The sequence below is a fragment of the Nycticebus coucang genome, chromosome 5 (genome assembly GCF_027406575.1).
Source record: "Nycticebus coucang isolate mNycCou1 chromosome 5, mNycCou1.pri, whole genome shotgun sequence".
In the NCBI taxonomy this organism is placed as follows: domain Eukaryota; kingdom Metazoa; phylum Chordata; class Mammalia; order Primates; family Lorisidae; genus Nycticebus; species Nycticebus coucang.
The window spans coordinates 23,444,118-23,465,857 of NC_069784.1; the positions used below are offsets into that span (position 1 = coordinate 23,444,118).

Below are 21,740 nucleotides of genomic sequence, written 5' to 3' on the forward strand. Positions count from 1 at the left end.
ATTAAAAAATAAATAAAATAAAAAATTACTAAGAAAACACATAGAAATTTCAAACACCCCTAAATAATACATAAGTCTCATAAGATGTAAAAATGAATGACCATAAATGTTGCAAAAACTAATAAATAGGGACCCGTGGCAATACTGGTTAAGAAAAAAGGTAAAGGCCGGGCGAGGTGGCTCCCACCTGTAATCCTAGCACTCTGAGAGGTGGAGGAGCGTGGATTACCTGAGCTCATGGGTTTGAGATCAGCCTGAGCAAAAGGGAGACCCCATCTCTAAAAATAGCCAGGCAGTGTGGCAGGTGCCTGTGTCCCAGCCAGTAGGGAGAGTGAGGCAAGAAGATCACTTGAGCCCAAGAGTTTGAGGTTGCTGTGAGCTGCGATGCCACAGCCCTCTACTGAGGTTGACAAGGTGAGACTCTATCTCAGAAAAAAAAAAAAGAAAAAGACAAAAAGGTAAAGGCACAAATGAACAATATTAGAATGAAAAATTGAACATAATTATAGAATATAAATTTTCAAAAATCAGACAATACTATGACATGTGGTGATTAATTCAAATATTTAAAAGAAACATAACATTTCCTGAAATATGCAATCAATTTCAGCATATTTAAGAACAAATCAAAACATAACCAGACTTGTCACTAAAGCTGAAATGTACTCTCTCTAATCAATGAAAAAGCCCGATGAGTTGTATCAAACATTCAAAGAACATATAATGTCAGGTCTTTCACAAATTGTCCCAGAAAACAAAAAAGAGGAAACCCTTCCCTATTCATTTTGAGCAAATTAAATATTAGACAGTATCAGAGAGAAAAATTATAAGCCAATTTCACTATTAAGAATTAGGGTCAGCAAAGCAAATCAGCAATGTAGTTTTTTTCTTTTGGGGGGGGGCTGGGGCTGGGTTTGAACCCACCACCTCCAGTATATGGGGCCAGTGCCCTACTCCTTGAGCCACAGGAACTGCCCAGCAATGTAGTTTTTTTTTTTAATGACTTAATTTAGAGTTTGTTCCCTAGGTTGGGGTTTGTTTCCTTTGACAATGTAAGGATAATTTAGTGTTAGGAATTTTATAAGTGTCATTTGCCTTATTGGCAAATTACAGGATGAAAGAGTTAAAAAATCTATTGATTCTCTCAATAAATGTGTTAAAATCATACAATAAAATTAAATACCTACTGTTTAAATCAAAACACACATACACTAGTGGCAAGTTGTACCAAACAGAAATTCTTAACCTGAGTTTTTATAAATGTATCTACCATCTACCAAAAAAATACAATAAACATCACACTAGGTTGTGAAAAATTAAAAACATTCTCTTAAGGCCAGGTGCCGTGGCTCACGCCTTTAATCCCAGCACTCTGGGAGGCCAAGGCAGTGGATTGCCTGAGCTCATGAGTTGGAGACCAGCCTAAGCAAGAGCGAGACCCTGTCTCTAAAAATAGCCAGGCATTGTGGCGGGTGCCTGTAGTCCCAGTTACTTGGGAGGCTGAGGCAAGAGAATTGCTTGAGCCTAAGAGTATGAGGTTGCTGTGAGCTATGATGCCATGGCATTCTACCCAGGGTGACAAAGTGAAATTCTGTCTCAAAAAACAAACAAAATCATTGTCTGAAAGTCAGGAATAAGCAAAGATACCTATTATTCACTCCCTTTTCAACACATTCCTGGCCAGCACAGTAAGACAAGAAGAATAAGTTGGAAAGAATAAAATAAAGCTATAATCACTTTAACATGTTATGACTATCTCACAGAGAAATAATATGCAACAAACTAAAAAGAGAGCTCAGTAACGTTGCAGGATATAAGATCAACATACAAAAAAATTAAGTTTATTCCCATACACCAGCAGCAATTAGAAAATGTAGCTTTAAAAAAAAGAAAAATTGGTTCATACCTGTAATCTTAGCATTCAGGGAAACTGAGACAGGAGAATGGCTTGAGCTCAGGAGTTCAAGACCAGCCTATGCCAGTGAGACCCTGTCTCTACTAAAAATAGAAAAAAATTAGCCGGGTGTTATGGGGTGCACCCGTAGGCCCAGCTATTCAGAAAGCTGAGGTAGGAAGATCACTTGAGCTCAGGAGTTTGAGGTCCTTGTGAGCTAGGCTAATTCCATAGCACTCTAGCCTGTCAAATAAAATTAAAAAACTAAAATAAGATATGAAATAAATAAATTAAATTAAATGAACTATGAGAACAATGAACAAAAAATAAATACAATTATGCAGAATATGGCAAAATGTTATTGTAAGACATAAAAGAAGACCCAAATAAATTATTGATATACCATATTTATGGATGGGAAGAATTATTATCAAAATGATTTCAATTCTCCCCAAATTAAATAATAAATGTAATACAACCCAAAATTCCTACAACTTTTCACATGTCAGAACAAAGGGGCCAAGAGAAGCTGAGATATTCCTCAAGAGGGTGAAACATGTAGGGGGAAACCTTTTCTACTATTAAGAGTGTATTATAACTTAAATTATTTATGGATTTGGCTTAGAAGTAGAGACAGTGACTAGTGGAAATGATCAGCAAGCCCAGAAACAGAAACACACAGAACCAAAAACTCGACGTAGGACAGAGGTATCATTACAGTCAGGGAGAAAGGATGGAGATAGTAATCAATAACATTGGGGTAACTGGTTATCCATTACCAAGGGTGGGGAAATATTTTTAAGTTAGATCTTATTTCATGTACAGATTAAAAAGCTAATGTTATAAACAAAACTTGAAACATTTTTAGGAGAACATATTGGAGCAAGGTGCAGTGGCTCATGCCACTTTGAGAGCTCAAGTCAGGAAGATCCTTGAGGCCAAGTGTCTGAGACAAGCCTGGGCAACATAGTGAGATCCCATCTCTACAAAAACTAGAAAAATTAGCCAAGCATGGTGGCACACACTTGCAGTCCCAGCTTCTCATGAGGCTGAGGCAGCAGGATCGCTTGAGTCCAGGAGTTCTCAGTCTGCAGTGAGCTATGATGATGCCACTGAACTCCACGCTGGGGTCAGAGTGAGACTTGTCTCAAAAAACAAACAACCACCACCAAAAAGAATATATAAGGGATGATCTTATGACCACCAGTTAGGGAATGAGCTCTTAATTAAGATATAAAAAACATAAACCATAAATGAAAAGACCAATACATTTGACTACATTAACACAAAAACAAATCCTCTCTTTGAAGAGAAATGATGATGAGTTACAGACTGAGATATGCACACAGCACATTAAACTAACAAAATAGTGAGTGTTGAGATTATATTTAAGGAACAAATTAGTAAGAAGCAAGTAACCCAACAGAAAAATGGACAAAGTACATGACCAATCATTTCACAGGAAAGGAAACCTGTCAGGCCAATAAACTTATGAAAAGATACATGGCCCAGGTAGGAGTCAGGAAATGCAAATTACAATGACATTTCATCTGACTAGTAAACATTTTTAAATTTTGAAAATACCAAGTGTTGGTAAGATGAGGAGTAACAGGAATCTACACTACTGGGGAGACTAAATTGGAATAAATATTTTGGAGAGCAGTTTGGTAATATCAATTTTCATTCTCAGGAATATAGCAAAAAGAGTCTCTTTCACAAGGAAATATGCAAAAGGTTGCTCACTTCAGAACTGTTTATATTAGGGAAAAATGGAAATGATCAAAACTCTCTTCACAGGAGAACAGATAAATAAATCACCAAGCATTCAACCAATGGAATTCTCTATGTAGCAATCAAAATAAATGAACTGCAAATATCAACATGGATAAATCTCAAAAAAAAAAAAAGCATTGATACTCTGGGAGGCCAAGGCACGTGGATCAGTTGCTCAGGAGTTCAACATCAGCCTGAGCAAGAATGAGACCCCATCTCTACTAAAAACAGAAAAACTAGCCAGGCATTGTGGCAGACACCTGTAGTCTCAGCTACTTGGGAGGCTGAGGCAAGAGAATAGCTTGAGCCCAAGAGTTTCAGGTTGCTGTGAGCTGTGATGCCACAGCACTCAACCCAGGGCAATAGGGTGAAGCTCTGTCTCAAAAAAGAAAAAAACAAACAAATGTGTAGAGCAAAAAAAAAGGAAGCACAGAAGTATACATAAACTACCCCTTACATAAAGGTAAAATATGTTAAACACCTTTATATATTGCTTATGGGAAAATGTATGTTAAAGGCATAAATATGTTCATGGCAATGATGTATCCCACATGCCTCTGAAGAACAAGGGAAGCCAATGAATTTAGGAAGGAAAGTACTCCAGAAGATATTCAATTGAATCTATAACATTTTATTTCAAAAATAAAATCTGAAGTAAATATGGCAGAATGATGGTTACACTGATGTTTATTTTATATTATTCTCCGTAATTTCCAGTATGCTTAAAGTGTTTTAAAAAGTGAATACCAGACTGCCCTCTTAATGCAGCCGGCAGCGCGTCAGTCTCATAAAAAGTGAATACCATTGAACTTCAGAAAAGACTTTCTTAATGATTGATTAAACCTCTAATTAAATACAAAGAATTACAATAAAATCTAATCTTAAATATTGTCCAAATTGTCAATGTGAAATTTAAGTATGTGTCCATACTATAAATGAAGAGCGATCTAGACATAAATCATAAATGCCATCATCACAGGGTAAAAAATGAAAAATTTAAATAGACAGACATAGATAAAGACCAGAAAGAAACAAAAGTACAAACGCTTTTAAGCTAGAAAGGTTTGGAGCAAAATGTCTTGAAATTTGTTTCATTTTTTAAAACTGACAATGAAAAAAGTTGTTAAAATAAATGTACTATACATTCCTGAAAAGTTTTTACTGAAATAATATAGCAGCACAGATTTAAACACAGTGCCCTAGAAATGCATAGGAAAAAGTAGTGAAGTCTTTTTAGGTCTTCCTCTGAGTTCATTTCTTTTTGCTAAATGATCAGGTTAAACAAACAAGCACATGACAAAATGACTTGGGTCAAATCACTATCACCATCCAGTTTTCAAGGGCAGTGGGAGTCAAGAAGTCGCGAGGGAGTGATACTTTGCTGTCCCTTTAATTAAGGCGGGGCTTTTAAAACTCATTTGTTCCATCCCTGTCTCAGATCAATCAGATGAAATTCACCTTTTATGTGGCCTGAATCCTGATAGCTCGGCACACTTGATAGGTAATTTAATCGTGTCTGGTGTAAATGAACGCAAACTCAAATTAGCTGCTGAAAGAGTCGGTCTTCTCAGAGATAGCTGTGCTTTTCCACTTTTATGCAAGAGCTGAGCTTCACCAACTGGCTAGCTGGAGGTGTTATTAAAAATTTAGTGAAAGAAACAAAGGTGTGCTCTGGTGTCTCTTGTTACCCTTTCTACTGTTACTCCAGCAGACAAAAGGTACAGAACCTGCCTCATGAATAATGTGACATGGAATATTCACCATCTATTTTTAATGGAGTCAAGTAATAACATTAAGAGAGATATTTGCAATCTTCAAATTTCACACAGCAACAGGCGCAGTAATTTGTTTTGATTCTGAACTGAGGATATCAAGATAATTCTTTTACCCCCCCAACAAAAGGCATATAGTCAACATCAAAATTACAACTCATTTATAGCATAAACAAGGATAATGAAAATGCACCAAATGTTCCTAAGGTCATAAGGCAAATGCAGACTAGGACACACACCCAGTTCCACTAGCCCCTCAGTGCAACTTCATTGCTTTTCAAATCAGGTTGGAAATAACCAACCAATAGTGCAAAGCAACTTCTGTGGGAAAGGCAAGTTTTGTCATCTTTATTCTGCAGGAGGTTTGTCTCCCAGGATACTAGGAAGTGGTTCCTGAATGCTGGAACTGCTCATCACCTATCAGTTCTGAAAAATAATCTTAAACTGCATTACGCAGAAAACAAATTTAAATTTTGAATGAGAGTAAACTGACATGGAAAGACATGGTGTTGGAAATTAAATGAGGACAGCCAAGGACTGAGATTTGGAAAGACTGGAACAGAGCAGCACCCAAGCCCACCTTTCCCACCAGCCCAGAGGGAAAGCCCGGCGTGTTCTGTTTGTTTCTTGGGCTCTCCTGTAATTTCTCCTCCCTTTGTGCTATAAAGAGCAGAGCCAGCTCACACAATGAAGTCATGAAGTCAGAGTTCAGTTTCTCTGTTTATTCACTTGTCATCTCAGCAAATGTTTTATTGATCTCCTACTGTGTGCCAGGCACTGTTCTGGGACCTGAAGTTTCAGCAGTGACTAAATAAAGCTTCATAGGACACTGTCCTTACTGCTGTACTCCACCACCTGCTTCTAGAACAGTGGGTGTTCCATCACTGTATCTGAAATGGATTTGAATGGAAATAGGCAGTCCTCTGGTGGTCACCATGAATACCAGCGTACAGCCCTGCACACGCGTAGCCCTGCACACGCACAGCCCTGCACACGCTTGTCTGGTTGGCAGGCGTTCAAAGCGCTGTAGTAGGGGTTCAGGCCAGGACCTCACTCTGGTTTGATTCCCTTAAAGGATCTGAGAAATTCCTATAGGTGGGACCGACCTAGAAAGAACCCAGATTCCAATTTTACTGCTCCTGCTTCTTGAGATTTGGAACTTGCCTCAGGTAAGGCTAACTAACCAATCTCATACTTTTTCTCCTCTCCAGTCTCCATAAGATCAAAGCAGTCAGGTTGAATTGAGACCATCACCACATTTTATGGTCAAGGAAACCAGTATCAGGGAAATCAAAAGATTTGCCCAAGTCACCAAATGTTTTGGTGACAGTGTGGTGACTAAGACTCAAAACTCTAGACCTAGGGCCGATGACTTCTTGATCTGGGGGCCTTCTGGCCTGTTTTTTTTTTTTTTTTTGTAGAGACAGAGTCTCACTGTATCGCCCTTGGGTAGAGTGCCCTGGCATCACACAGCTCACAGCAACCTCTAGCTCTTGGGCTTACGCAATTCTCTTGCCTCAGCCTCCCGAGCAGCTGGGACTACAGGCGCCCGCCACAACGCCCGGCTATTTTTTTGTTGCAGTTTGGCCGGGGCTGGGTTTGAACCCGCCACCCTCGGCCTGTTTTTAAAAAGAGAAAAAACTTTGAAATTCTCCGAGGAAAGAGCTTATGCACCTGTGGGCTCCTCAAGGATTTTCCGAGTTTAGTTTTGAATACCTTCTAGTTTTTCTGTTAAGAAAGAAGTATCTCTGAGGTGTGGACGAAAGTATAAGAACACCAGAGCAATTGGATTTCACTCTCTTCTGGCTACTGGCTTTCCCACTTCACTTTCACACTCCACTGCAGTTTCCTTCCGTTCAGACTTCCTTCCCAGACGAAAACAAAGGACTTTCTCCAATTCCCTGCCTAAATGCAGGCAGTCTGTGATAGTCTAAATACTTTATTAACTTAAAACATCACTCTAATAAATAGGTCTTAACAAACACAATGCACTCCAGAAGATCTAAAAACATTTACAAACCTCATCACAGTAAAAATACCATGTTTTTTCCCCCTCTATGGTACACACGGAGGGTCAAAGATTAGAGAACAGAGCCTTCAACGTGGCCGCTGTTGCAGACATCTTCAAAATCTCAGCTTAACAATAAAAACTCTGCATATACACATGAATCTTTGATGTAACTGTTCAGCTACTTTTTGTTTACATATGATAAAATCCAGGACAGTCAAAGAGAACGTACAAGATTCTGTGTCTTCTCAGAATTCCCTCTGAGGGAAAGAACAGCCAGCCAGTTGGAGGTGACACCATCAGCTTTGGAGGGGCAGGGGCAGGAGCTGTCTCTTTAATCTCTGCTCCCCAGTACCCAGCATGGTGCCTGGTACCTTGGTACCCCAAGGCATTGCTCTGGGTTTAAACCTTCTGTAGGGAAGAACTCTAATCCTTTCTCATCACCAAGTCCACTTTTTTCGGCTCCTTCTTGGGACAGGCTTGACAGTGCATCTTGTGATTTCAAAAGTATTAAATTCCTTCCCCAAATCAGTTTCTGACACAGTCTTTGAGGAGGAGAAATGAATCCTCCAAGATTTACAGGCAGCACCCAAAGAAAGGAGTCAACAGACTCCCCAGAAGAAATAAAAATAACACTCATTCTTCCTTCTACATAAAAACATTAGCACATGTGTCCACCTTGTCAATGGTGATTCCTTGTCTTCCACACAAGTGTCCAGGGTAGGTCAGGAGGAGGGAAGAAACCTGAAGGACCTTCCCGTCTGTGGAGCAGAGCCGGGAACGGAAGGACTGGGGGGCCCAAGACTTCCTCTGATGTCCATCTGACTTTGCATATTCAGGAATGGACGAGCTTATTTGTGTCCAAAGCCTAGCAAGCCCTTGGTTCCCACTCTGGACTGAACTTTGAAAGGGACTTCATCCTCTCCAAGGAGCACCCTGCTAAGATCTGCAGACTGGACCTGGGGGGCTGAGCAGTCACAAGGGGGTGGTGGCTGCGGTGAGGATGCCCTCCGTAGTGTTGTGCGGCTGCTGTTTGCAGCCAGCCAGGGGCTCATTTGAGCCCGTGCTGAGTCTCCCGGTGCCTCCGGAGGTCCACCTTCCTTTGGAAGCCCTTCCCACAGAGGTCGCAGCCGAAGGGCTTGAAGCCTGTGTGTTTGCGGCTGTGGGTGATGAGGTTGGAGCTCTGGCTGAAGGCCTTGCCACACACCTGGCACTTGTGGGGCTTCTCGCCTGCGGGGAGGGGGAGGGGAGAAGTGTGAGTCTGTGATACAGTGAGAAGGGGCTCGCTGTGACCCATATGCTCTTGGCTGCAGCTGGCTGCACCCCAGTCTAAGGCCTTCAAGCAGCTTTGGAAGGTGACTTGTTGCAACTTGAACTGACTCCCAGCCTGCAATGCGAGTCCTGGGAAGCCATGGTGCACCAGGTGAAAGGCAGACGTTCTGAACGGGGGTTCCCAGACAAAGGCTTCAAACCGTTTCCTGCTAAACGGAAACAGAGCAAAAGCCATGTGCCCTCCACTGCTGAATCCACCCGGGGAGGACTCCTCTGACCTCAGAAGCACAGAGCGCCCAGAGCAGATGTTCAACAGGAGGGGGAGGGGAGGAGGCGTCCTAAAACCGTGTGACTCTGTGCTAATTCAGAGGAAGTTTTCAAATCTGAATTTCCAAGTGGGTGTTAGTTTGTATGGACCAGTGAGCTTTTCTTCTTTCTTTCTTTTTTTTTTTTTTTTGAGTCAGAGTCTCACTCTGTCACACTGAGTAGAGTGCCTTGGCATCATAGCTCACAGCAACCTCACACTCCTAGGTTTGAGCAGTCCTCTTGCCTCAGCCTTCCCAAGTAGCTAGGACTAGAAGTGCCTGCTACAATGCCTGGTTAGCTTTAGTTTTTTGTTTTTTTGTTTTTTTTCTATTTATAGTAGAGATGGGGTCTTGGTCTTGCTCAGGCTAGTCTTAAACTTCTGAGCTCAAGCAATCCACCCGCCTCAGCCCTCCAGATTGCTAGCATTAAAGGTGTGAGCCATTGTGCCCAGCCACTTTTTTTGTTCTTGTTGTTTTCTTTGAGACAGGGTCTCACTCTGTTGCCTGGGCTAGAGTACAATGCCTCCAACTCCTGTGCTCAAGTGATCCTCCGGCCACACCCTCCAGAGTAGCTAGGACTACAAGAACTTGCCACCACACCCAGCTAATTTTTAAAATTTGTGTAGAGATGAGGTTTCACTGTTGCCCAAGTTAGTCTCAAACTCCTGGCCTCAAGCAATCTTCCCAGCTCAGCCTTCCAAAGTGCTAGGATTATAGACGTATAGGCCACTGCCTCTGCCTCTCTCTTACTCTTGAAGGACAACAGAATGGATCTAAAATATGGACATTTCTTCAAATAGTATTTTAAAATGCTACCTTTGGGCCACAAAGTATTTCTTAGGGTAGCTGATCCTTTTCTGTCTTGACTTTACTTTCTTTTTATGAGGTTAATCACAGGATTCTTTGTATACCAGGAGTACTTTACCACAAATTAATAAATAACAGAACATGAAGAGGTTTTGTCTCTTCTTCCATCTCACGTGTTATTTAACATTTGGGTAAATGGCATCAATTTCCAAAGAGCCTCAGCATGATATTATAGGCAGGGCTCAGCCCTGGAAAAAATGCCCTCTGTTCCTCTTGTTGCACCCCTTTCTATTTTCATGCTTCAGATTTACTTGATAAGGAATCACCCATCAAAACTTACTCTATCCCTTTAGGATCAAACACACCTGAGAAACAAATTCTAGCTATAATACAAGGGTTTGATAAGGACTTAATGTTTCATTCAGTCAAGATCCTACTTACATTTTTTTTTTTTTGAGACAGAGTCTCACTATGTGACCTTTGGTAGAGTGCCATGGTGTGATAGCTCACAACAACCACAAACTCTTGGGCTTAAGTGATTCTCTTGCCTCAGCCTCACAAGTAGCTGGGACTACAGACGCCCGCCACAACGCCTGGCTATTTTTTGGTTGCAGTTGTCATTATTACTTAGCAGGTCTGGGCCAGGCTTGACCCCACCAGCCTGGGTGTATGTGGCCAGCACCCTCCTCACTGAGCTACAGGTGCTGAGCCCCTAGTTACATTTTGATAAGTATACTTATAAAAAGTGAGTTAGGTGAAAATTTCATATAAGGGAGAAAGATCAAAGGATATTCTTCTGGGTTTTATGATGAGAATCCCTATACTGCCTATAAATATTTATATATATCAATGGTGGGTATTTGGAATATTCTCTGAGGAACCATCAGACATTCTAGGTCTCATGTAAATGTCTTATTGACTATTAAAGAGAATGCTACAGGCATTAACTCCCATCCACACATTAAGCACTAGGGAAAGAGTCTAGGATTGGAAGCCAGAGCATTCCCTGGCTCCATGATTTACTCAGACTGACTTTTGGTGAACATTCAATCTCTCTGAGTTTTAGGACAGTAATAGCTCCTTCTACTTTAAGGAGCAGCAGCAAGGATCAATGAAATGACAGATGTGAAAGCCCTTTTAATCGTAAAGCATTATAATAGGTAAGGAGTTATTATCATGGCATAAACTTGCTGATATTTTGAAAAGAGTAATAAATGACCAGTAGCTTTCTGTATTTACCAATCTCCATGACCCTGAAAATAGAATATGATAAACCATAGTCAAGAGCATAGATATTTGGAGGTCAGACGGACGTGAATTTGAGCTCTGGCCCTGTCATTTGCTAGCAGCACAACCTTGGGCAGGTTACCTAGCCCTTCTGTGACTCACTTTCCCCATCTCTAAAATGAAGGTAAGGAGTAGTCTCTACCTCTCTAAGTTGTGAACATAAAATGAGATAATGCATTTTAAAAGTGCTTAGCAGAGAACTTAGTAGTACTTGCCACTGTATTTTCTTCCTAAATCAGAATAAGCTCTTAGACAAATAAATTTGCAGTCAGAGAGGCCACTTATGAGTCCCTCCCCACAAAGGCTGGAAGGGAGCCCTAGAGAAAGTTCTCAATCCCCAGGTAAACATTTAGAGCAACTGAGAGGACCCTGGAGCTTCATATTTCACCCAGAGCATGCAGCAGTGGAAGCAGCAGCTAAAGTAGAGGAAAATATTCCTTCCAGACATAGAAAACCTGTAAGCTGACCTGCTGAGTGGTCTCCAGACACAACCCCAAGTCAAGGTCACTCTGGGGCGAATCATGTCTGTAAATAAACCTAAGAGAATCTTGCTTCTTTGTTTTCTTGAACACACAGCAGTGATTAACTCCATCTGGAAGGCCTTATCCCCCACTGGCAGGGGCCAGAATGTCACAGAGAAGGTGAGTTACACTGGTCTCAGGACCTTTAGCTCACCCGTGTGAATGAAGGTATGTTTCTTCATGTCCGACTTCTGGTGGAACCTCTTGCCGCAGTACTGACAGGGGTAGGGTCGGGTGTCTGAGTGGATGAGCAGGTGTGTGGACAGTGTGGATGACCTCTTGAAGCTCTTGCCACAGATCTTACAGTCAAAGCTCCGTTCCTGCACAAGAAAGACGAGGCACTCCTACCACAGGTGCCCAGGCTGCTATTCTCCTCCCCACTAACCTGGCCCTCAACTCCCCAAAGGCAGCACTCCCCTTCCGCCTCCCCTGCCCTATCGTCCCCCTCCCCCCAGTCTCCACACTCCCCAACCTTACCCTTTGACACCCACCCTTTAGCATTTTTTCTACCAAAACACTTTTTACCCACAACCCTCCACACCCCAAGGCAAAAACATCCACACCCTGCTTTCTTGACACCCATTTACACACACTTTGCCACCCTCCTCAACAGGAGGCTTAGACCTCAGTCACTTGAGAGGCCTTCCTCCCCCAGCCAGTGTGTGTGGGGGGCAGATGGGCTGATATTCTTTTTAGTTGATTAAGACTTTGTTCTTTTTTCTTTTCTTTTTTTTTTTTTTTTGGTGACTTTTTGGCCAGGGCTGGGTTTGAACCCGCCACCTCCGGCATATGGGACCGGCGCCCTACTCCTTGAGCCACAGGCGCTGCCCAGACTTTGTTCTTTTTTCTAAAGAAAATTTTTAGTTCCTAAGACTTTGTGAGTATTCTCCTCTTCTAGCTACTCGGGTATTTATTTGCTTATCTACTCTCTGTCTCTCAGCTAGCGTAATCTCCTTGGACATCCCGTCAAGGACCTTGTGAGATGCAGGATTCTCAAGTTCTTGGCACCCGGAAGTTAGGCAACAGACACTTACAAACGAATGAATGAAAGGATAGCTGGGTATTACCGGGTGCTCTACATGAGCTGAGATTCTGCATTTGCAGTCAGGAGGGATCAATGCAATTTAACTGACAACCATTTGGTGAAAAGAATCCACGAAAAGCAGCAGCTAATAAATCTGATATAGCAGCAGCAGTCTGGGCAAACCTTCCTGAAGCCATGATTGGGATCATTTTCTCCAAAGTCCAAAGTCATGATTGGGATCATACCCTCGAGGCTCACAATGATCAAAATCTAGTCTGCCTCAAGTCCTAAGCGGGCCACCAATCACTTTTCCCTACACATCTACACCAAGGCAAGGGGACACGGCAGAGAGGGTGGGGGAGGAGACGGGGAGAAGGTGGGAGAAAACCGCCAGGCAGAGAGCGCCTGGGGCTACGCTCGGAAGCAGAAAACGCCCGAGGGCAAAGCCCAGGCGGGGGCGCGCGGCCGAGCGCCCCGCGCTTACCTGCGAGTGCACGGCTTTGTGCTGCTCCAGGCTCACCGCGTGCCCGAAGGTCTTGCCGCACATCTCGCAGGCAAAGGGTCTGGTGCCACTGTGGGACCTGCGCACGTGCACCTCGAGCCCGTGCGGCGTGGAGAACACCTGCGGCGGGCGGGGCCGGGAGAAGGCCGCTGAGACCCGGCGCGGGGCGCGGGGGCCGGAGGGGTCAGGGCCGGGGCCGCGGGCGCGGGGCCCGCGAGGCCGGGAGTCCGAGAGCCTCACCTTGCTGCACTTGATGCACTTGTAGGAGCCGCCGCCCAGCAGCAGGCGGGTGCACAGCAGGTCTGACTCCACCTTGACGCCGGCGCCCTTGTCCGCGTGCAGCCCGTGCCCGTGCTCCGAGTACAGCCCCGACGCCGCCGCCGCCGCGCTCGGCCGCTCGTACAGCCCGGCCGCCGCCGGCCCGAAGTCGCCGTAGAGCCCCAGGCCCGCGCCGCCGGCGGCGCCGGCCCCTGCGCCGCAGCTCCCCGGCGTCCCCGGCCCCGCGCCGCCCGCAGCGCGCTCCGGGCCGTACAGCGCGGCCGGGTGTCCCGGCTCCGGGCTGCGCTCGCAGAAGAGACCCAGGCCCGCGCCGCGCTCGAGGGCCGCACACGGCCGGTAGCTCTGCACCAGGTGCCGCAGATCAGAGCCCGCCAGGCCGCTCCACGAGTACGGCTTGAAAGGCAGGGGGAAGGGCTGGGCCTCCTCCAGCGACTGGCACATCGACTTCTCCGAGGCTGTGGAAGCACCAAGGGGGCGTCGGGTCAGGCCTTAGACGGCAGCGCCCGCAGGCTCGGCGCGTGCGGCGCTGCGGGGCGCTCAGAACTCCGGGCGACCTCCGCCAGGGGCTGCGCGGCGCAGGGCACGCCCCCGGGTACACCGCGGCCGGGTCCTGGGGACTTGAGGGGCACGGGAGGCGGCAGACGGGCCGACAAATGACCTCGAGCGAGGAACGAAGTGAAATCTGTGCTAGGGCACCGGAAACGCGCGGCCTTTATAAGGATCTTCCCTGATTGAAGTCGGGTACCTAGCGGTCCCGCAGGGAACCGTGCTCAGGAAACGCTCGGAACTGAGCTCCTGGGAGGGCCAGGGAGGAGACTGGGCCCTGGACAGCGCCCGCACTCTGCTCCTACAGGTCCCTACTCAATCCTTTTTCTTCCCGGGATCCATGAGGGAGGAGGGAGAAAGTCAATAAAATGCGTCCCCGACTTCCAAACGTGTATGCCTGAAAAAGCCAGAAGGTTCCTCAAAGTGTCCAAGGCAGGTGGCTAAGCGACAGCGGGAAAGGGGCTTTGGGCTTGAACTGCTCTCCAAATACTCCCCATTCCCATTCCTGTTCTAGTTTGATGGAGGGGAAAACTAGAATTTCTCAGAGAATAATTTTGTAACTATTAATAAGATTTAGTTGTTTAGGGAACAACTTTCTGAATCCTTGGCCTGCTGCAAGTCCACCTATGTGAATTTTGCTCAAACTAGACGCCCAACGAATCATACTCTCGAGGCTCACAATGATGAGACGGAGTGCATACAAATTCACGAGTCTGAACTCGCACACACCCCACACAGACACTCCAGTTCTAGCTGGCCACTTAATTGAGAGGCTGCACGCCGTTTCAGGGGGAGGATTCCGGGGGCACCCGGTCCTTGGCTGGCCATTTGATGCCCAGCCAGGAAGAACCGTCCCGCCACCGGCTCCCAGAAAGCCTGGCTGGAGCTCTGGTTTTAGCCAAGTCACCTCAGTTTGGGATGGCTGTGGTACCTTTCAAAGCTAGTAAATGTAATCTGGATATAACCAGCCCTGGGCAGAATCGGTCTGGTCCGCCCATTCGTTCCTCCAGCGAGGACCCTAGACTCCCTCACCAATTTGCAATCGCTAGGTTTGCCCGAAGCTGGATCGCTCGCTAGAAATGAAACCCAGGGCTGGTTCCCTGAGGCTACGTCAACCTGGCAAAACGAAAAATGAAACAGGTCCCCAAGGCGCGCCTGCCACGGCCAAGCAGTGAGCTGAGATTTTCGTCCGTGACCCCTCCCTCGCGCCTGGCGTCTACCCCTGCCTGGCACAGCCTGCCAGGCCCCTGCTTGATTGAGGCTTGGAGGTCTGGATTCCGGGATCCTAGCACTTTCTAAACAATCAGCTCTGGTCAGACAACGGCACGCCGACACAGCTACCAGCTGAGATGGCTAGTTGGTTTTCCCCACCCGCCACCGGCGCAAATGTACGGGAGAAACGAACGGCCTCGGATGAAGGCAGTGGGCCCGGAGAGCAAGCTGTCCCGGCCCTAGAGAAGCCAGGAGCCTCCCTACTGGGCTCTGTCCCCCACGGACAAGCTCCCTCCTCCTGGAAAGAGTCCCCGTCACCCATTTAGCATTTCTGCGCCCAAGGTCCTGCCGATTCCCTCCTCACCGACGGGTCCCAGAGGCCCCCACCCTAAGAGCTCCCACCCGGCCCCTACCTGGAGACACGGAGGGCGACGGAGGCCTCCAGAAGTCCTCATAGTCCGAACTCCGATCGCAAACGCTGCCATCGCTGCTGTCTGGGGACCCAGAGGCTCTGTCGGGGCCCTCGGTCAGCTGGGACTCGGGGGACAAACGGTCCCGGGGCTCCGCCTTAGCCCCGCCCGCACAAGAAGTACCGTCTGCGGAGAGGAGGCGGGAGGGCGGCTCAGGCTGGGCCCTGCTGAGCCCGGGGGTCCTGGAGAGGCACCCCTAGACCGTGGCACCCGAGCGTCCTCCTCTCTCCTCCCAGGCCCGGCCGGAAACCCTCCCAGATCCGAGGGCAGGCGCAGAGGGGCCGTAGCACGTAGGCGACAAGCCCAGGAAAACCCAGGAAAGTAGGAAACGAAAAGGGCAGCCAAGGGGGCGTTGGGGCCTCCCTTCCCGTTCCTGGTGAATGGTGTGGCGGGGTGCCCGGTCGGCGTCCCCGAGGGAGCCCCACCTGGCCCTCGACAGCCTCGCACCTGCTCTGCTGGGCGTCGGTACATTCTCCAAACGGAGAGAATAGTCTGGTCCCGGGGAGCGCGGCTGGTGGTAACTGTGAGCCTTCTTGCTTTTGACAAGGAACGAACGCGGCATGATGGCGTGGCGCTCTCTCCGCTCGGCTCCAAGGGTCCCTGGAGTCGCCGTCAGCGCGCAGTCACGCGGAAGGGCTCGCTCAGCTCTAGCCGGTCAGAGACCTGAGAAGAAAACCGGGTGCAAACGTGGGTCAGCACCCTCGCAGGCCGGGGACAGGGCGCCCAGGCGGAGGGGAGCACAGGAGGCCCGCGGGAGGAGGGGCTGGGCCCCGCCGCGCCGCGCTCACCAGGTGGCACTCGGACAGGTGGCGCGAGCCCGCCGCCGCCGCCGCTGCCACAGCTCAGCGGTAAAACCTGTCCTGGGGCCGCGACTCAGGCCCTTTCCTCTGCCCTGCCCCTGGCCCTCGGCCCTCCCCTCCCCTAGCAGAGCCGCTCCTGCAATCACACTTTCCGGACAGCGGTAGTGCCCAACCGATCGGTTACCCCAACTCGACCACTCAAGGCTCCGCTTTACGGCGGGGAAGGGAGGGCGGTGACGCGTGGATCAGGTCAGGGGCCGGGGAAAGCGTCAGTGGTCTAGGACCCGGAACGGGCAAAGCGCCAAGCCCTCCAGGGCCGGCTACAAACTGGGGTGGAAGGGGGAGGGGCGGGGAGCACCAGACATGACTGGAGGGCGGGGTCGGGGGGACAGCAGCGGAGGCCTGGAGAGAGGCGGGAGCGCCAAGGGACAGGAAGGTGAGGGGAGTGGCCGAGGACCAACCCCCGCCCCGGGAGAAACTTGCATCCGGTAATCCCACTCGCCCCTCACTCGCGCCCCACGTGGGAAAGCAGTTGGCCCCGGGGCTGCGAGTGTGGCGGGCACAGGTCGGAGCCGCGGCGAGACACCCTAGACCATAGAGCTCTAACCTCGGAAACCAGGTCCCTGGAAAAGGCACTTTCTGTTCTGTCACCCAAAATCTTGTCGTAGGGAAGCGGAGCCGGATCCGCGCCCCCTGGGAAATGCGCGGTGTACTAAATCCGCCGGGCACCGACAGTTTAGAGAACAAGTAAGATAAGACGCCGCAGTGCGCAGGCTGCACTGGCAGTGACCAGAACCACGGGGTTCGGGCGCGTCCGGGAGAGCGTGAGCTGCCCGATTAACCCTACAATCAGTTCACCTAATCCCGGGACGAAATCTGAGCTGACGGGGAGGCGGGGCGGGACCCCGCGGCCGAGAGGTCTGGGGTCAAGGCGAGGAGTCCGAGCTAACACACCAGCTGCAGGCTCTCTGGACTCAGCAGGTCCCTTTGGCCTCAGCTGGTTCAGAAACAAGGGCTCCGCGAGGTCGGGGCCGGCTCAGGACCCCCAGTCCTTGGCCTTGGCACGGTTTAGACCGCCAGGCTAGGAGCCGCTCGGCTCCCAGGGCTCGGCGCAGGACACGGTGAAAGTCGGTCCGTTGGGCTCTTGGCTCAAAGGTACTAAGTCCCTTGAGGGTGCACTCCCCCCTCTCCAGACCCGCAGCCCGGATGTGTCCCCTTCCCCAAAAGAAGGAGTGGGGACAGACCTGGGAGACATGTGGCGTCCCAGCAACGTTTCCCGCGACCTAAACTCCAGAATGCCCCTAGGGGTGTGGGTGCCCTCGCCTCAGTTCGGATTCACGTCCAAGGCCCGGGCTCTGTCTTCCTACACTCTTCGCCCGTCCACTCGGATGCCCCAAATGCTGCAAGAAATTCTTTAAAAACACACACACACACACACACACACACACACACGGAAGAAAAGGAACATGGGTGAAGCTATCCCAAGAGTGTCACTGCGGCTTGGACCCACGTCGGCTAGGAGCCGGACCGGTGTGGGGAGAGGGAGCTGTCACATCGGCGCTGGGTCTGAGCTGGCAGGGACCACAAGAGACCAGGCGGACAGGGAGGTGGCCTCCCGCTCGGGCTGCAAACCCACCCCACTCGCCGGCTGGCTTTGCTGGTTCCGGGGGCGGTGATGGAGGAGGTAGGGGTGTCAGGGTTGAGGGCCGAGCGCGTGGGAAGGCAACCCCGGCGCTGCAGCTGGTGGCGCGAGGCGGGGCCGCCCCCTCCGCGCGCTCAGGCCCGCCGGGCCTCTCTTCACTGTCCCAGCCCGGGAAGGCGGGAGCCGAAAGCGCGCAAGGGGCGGCCTCCCGAGCCCAGCTGCCACCTCCTCCCCACCAGATGTTTCCTTCCCGGGTGGATGCCGCTCTCCTGATGAGCCACTAAGCTGCCTGGCATGCTCTCCCCGCTCCAGATTTCCAGCCCTGCTGCGCGAGTCGCGCCCTAACCCCAAGACCAGCGCTGCCCTGGCTCTCGCGTACCGGCTGCCAGCAAGTGGGAACCCGGCGGTGCCTCTGGCCACCCCCGCAGCGCCAGTGACCTGCCAGTCTCTGTGTCTGCCGCCCGCTAGGCGGGAGATGCGGAACTGGCTCGGCTGACCTACCTGCGGGGTCAGGGCGCAGGCACTGCGCCCCGAAAGTTTGCAAACGGAATCTTGCTTTCGGGAGAGACCGATCTGTCTCTATGCCCCCCCTTTTTTTAATCTTCTTCCGAGCTCAGCCCCCAAAACCACAAGCTCCACTTCCTGAGCGTTAGAGCAGCGCGCATACCCTCTCAGACCTGCTCCCAGCCCCCGTCGGGGGCCGGGCGCGCTCCTGGGGCGAGCGGCAAGGATAAGGGCGGGGGCCCGGCCTGGCCAGCGGGGGTCCTGGCACCCCTCAGGGCCCTCCGAGTTTTCTGTCTATGGGACCACCGGGGATGGGGGCACACGCACGTCCCGACACTCAGGCGCTAGAAATGACTCGAAAGAAAATGAACTATTCTTGGCTCCTGGGAGACTTCCGCGGCGAGAAGAAGTCACAGATTCAGGACACAGATTGACTGGGGCGCTTGGGGACGGGGGCACCCTGCTCCGAGGGAGCCTCTCGGTCCCTCTGGTCACGGTGACCCTCAACCCCGCTGCCCGCCCGGGCCACGCCACCCCCGGGTCGGGACCGTGAATCACCGGCCCGCGGTGCCGCCCGCCTGGAGCCCGGCGAGTGCCCACGGCGTCCGCAGAGCGAAACCTGCCCCGCGGCCCCGAAATAGCTTGTTGTGGAAACACTTCGGGATAAATACGCCCAACGAGGCTGAAAATACCATGACGCCCAATCCTGGAGGTTTGCTCATTTCCCTTCGGATTTAGGTAATGGTTAAATTTGGAAGAGGTGGGTGAGCGCCGAGCCCCCGGCGGAGAGGGCCCAGCGGCGCGTCCCTCGGGCGCCCGGCGGGGCCGGTGGCCGCCCCCTCCCGTCCCCGCGGGGCTCGGCCGGGTCCGCTCGGCCTGCGGCTGATTTCCGGGGGTCGGAGCCGCGCGGGGGGAGCGAGGGGGGCCGCGGCGGCGCTGCCCGGCTGACCCCGCCCTGCCGGGGCGATCCCGGAGAGGCCGGATCTGGCTTGGGCTGTGCCGCCGCCTGAGGTCGCGCCGGGGCGCCTGGTCCTGGGCAGCAGTAAAGCGCCACAAAAGCACAACCTTGACCACGTCTGAAAAGCAAACCTTCACTCGGATGGTTATGTTTCCTGAGGGTAGGCACTGGATCGTTATGCCCCCTGCAGCTCTTAACAAATGTCCCCGGACTAAATAAATCAATGGGGTTAATTCGTTAATAAATTCTACTGATAAAATCAGAAAAAGCATAAAACCTTGTCCAGAAACAAATGCAGCGGCCTCCAATGCTAGACGGTGAGCCACGATCCACAGCGTGTGTACTCAAAGCCTGGACTTGTCCCCGACGAGGGCGGGTGTCCTTGTAATCACGACACTTTTCCAATGAACTGAGTCGGGTTTTGATCACTACTTCCGGCACCATAAACCTCCAAAATCAGATGAGCAGAAGGGGGTGGTGTTCCCCAGCTCCTGCAAAATAACTACCTTATTTTAGATTAATCCAAGGCTGTCATGAGTGGAAAAAAATTCTTTAATGCCCTTTCTCTAGGGAAAAAAAATGGCTTTTAAAATTATTTTATTTTGCGTTGTAAATTTAAACATTTGTGGGAAATATCTGATTAACACAGCAGCACTTCAAGCATGCTTTAAATAAATGAGACTTCATTTCAGCCGTGTCCTGTCCCTGTAAGGTAGGCCAGACACACGTCTTGTCTACCTAGCTGTCCTCCTTATGCTACTGTTCACTTGCTCAACACATTTTCTTTATAAATAAATGCAGAGGTAAGCAATCTTAGAAATATTACAAATCCTGGATTAGCTGAAGAAAAATTAAGGACGTTTTGTTAAAATTTTCTTGTGTGCCTTGTCCCGGCCTAATGTATAAAAATGTGAAAGTACTCCAAAAACTAATCTTTCCCTTATTCCTTTCTATCCTACCCAACATCAGAAAAAGGCAAATTGTTAAAAGAAAATGATAAGTGGGACAAAATAAAATTTCTTATCAAACAAGTTCTAGAGAAATAGCTGAACCATTTTCTTTGCACATTATCAAGTTCAAGGTTAAAATTGCTTGAGCAGGTGCGGTGGCTACTTAGTAGTTTAATTGAGTGTTGTTGTTGGAGTCTCAGAGAACTTGCCAGAGCCTATGAAGGGGACAAATAAGCACCTTGAGCAGTGAGTCCCATCACCTTATAATAAATCTCTTTCATTGAGATTTAATTTAGTCGTATTTCTTTCCGTTTGCCCTTTGTAGTTTCTAGGGATTTCTGAATTTGCAAAATAGACCTGGAAACTGGGACATGGACACCCAGAGAGGAGCAGGTGGGAGAAACACGGCCCTGAATCTCCTTTTATGTCTTTGACATTTTGAACCATGTAGATGTATTACTAATTCAAATCAATACACATTAAAAATACTTAATTAGTGAGGTCAGGGCATCTCCCAGATGTATAGTGTTGAAGTGTGACTTGGGGGAGCATAGGAGAAAGTAGGGTGGGGGGGAACCCAGAGACATTAAGAACCTTGCCAAAGAGCTTTTAAGAACCAGGACTAGATGTAATGGTACAATGAACCTCTGACTTCTCACTATTCCAAACTACCTCTTGTTTACTACTAAACCAAGGGTGAAGAGTATAAGACACCCCCCCCCATTTTTTAAAGCTAGAGAGAATCCCCCCAACTCCATATATTCTTTTGGATGGAAGTAGATCTAATGATAAGCAAAATGTGTAAATAGGGCATAATTTTCTATAAATAAGGGCCTTCAAAAAAAGGAATTTTAAATGTACTAATTTTCCAGTAATTTATTAATTATCTCTAAATAATAATAGTAATGTATTTGCAGATATCAAATAACAAATGACCTTCTCATGCCACAAACATTTCCAAGCTCTGGCCAGTAGCTTATTTGTTTTAAGCAGCATCTTCTAGGTCAATAAATTTCTCTACACCAAAAGATTTGAGACAATTAAAAAAAGAAAATTTGGGTGGCGCCTGTGGCTCAAGGAGTAGGGCGCGGGTCCCATATGCCAGAGGTGGCAGGTTTGAACCCAGCCCTGGCCAAAAACCACACACACAAAAAAAAAGAAAGAAAATTTAACAGAATATTACCTGTGTCTTGTTTATATTTGCCAGAGAGCTT

At 48.9% G+C, this 21,740-nt stretch overlaps 1 protein-coding gene across 4 annotated transcripts; it reads right to left on the bottom strand.

The window, feature by feature from the left end:
* Positions 1 to 6,996: 6,996 nt before the first annotated feature.
* Positions 6,997 to 20,247, bottom strand: GFI1 (growth factor independent 1 transcriptional repressor). Of its 4 annotated transcripts, none has more exons than XM_053591722.1 (7): positions 19,854 to 20,247; positions 16,120 to 16,335; positions 15,616 to 15,798; positions 13,406 to 13,899; positions 13,148 to 13,285; positions 11,794 to 11,959; positions 6,997 to 8,677 (listed from the first exon to the last, which is right to left on the bottom strand). In XM_053591722.1, the coding sequence occupies exons 2-7, from the start codon at positions 16,232 to 16,234 to the stop codon at positions 8,499 to 8,501; spliced, it is 1,275 nt and encodes a 424-aa protein (XP_053447697.1). In that variant the 5' UTR covers positions 16,235 to 16,335; positions 19,854 to 20,247; the 3' UTR covers positions 6,997 to 8,498. The 4 variants fall into 4 exon arrangements, with proteins under 4 accessions (XP_053447697.1, XP_053447695.1, XP_053447696.1 ...); XM_053591720.1 differs by lacking the exon at positions 19,854 to 20,247 and adding an exon at positions 18,616 to 18,693; XM_053591721.1 differs by lacking the exon at positions 19,854 to 20,247 and adding an exon at positions 16,461 to 16,948.
* Positions 20,248 to 21,740: the final 1,493 nt, after the last annotated feature.

Excerpts from the sequence above, each read along its gene's own strand:
- GFI1 (XM_053591722.1), bottom strand. The coding sequence starts at position 16,234 with ATGCCGCGTTCGTTCCTTGTCAAAAGCAAGAAGGCTCACAGTTACCAC. Across the intron at positions 13,900-15,615 it reads GTCGCCCTCCGTGTCTCCAG|CCTCGGAGAAGTCGATGTGC; the intron begins GTAGGGGCCGGG and ends GTGCTTCCACAG. Across the intron at positions 13,286-13,405 it reads AGTGCATCAAGTGCAGCAAG|GTGTTCTCCACGCCGCACGG; the intron begins GTGAGGCTCTCG and ends CGCCCGCCGCAG.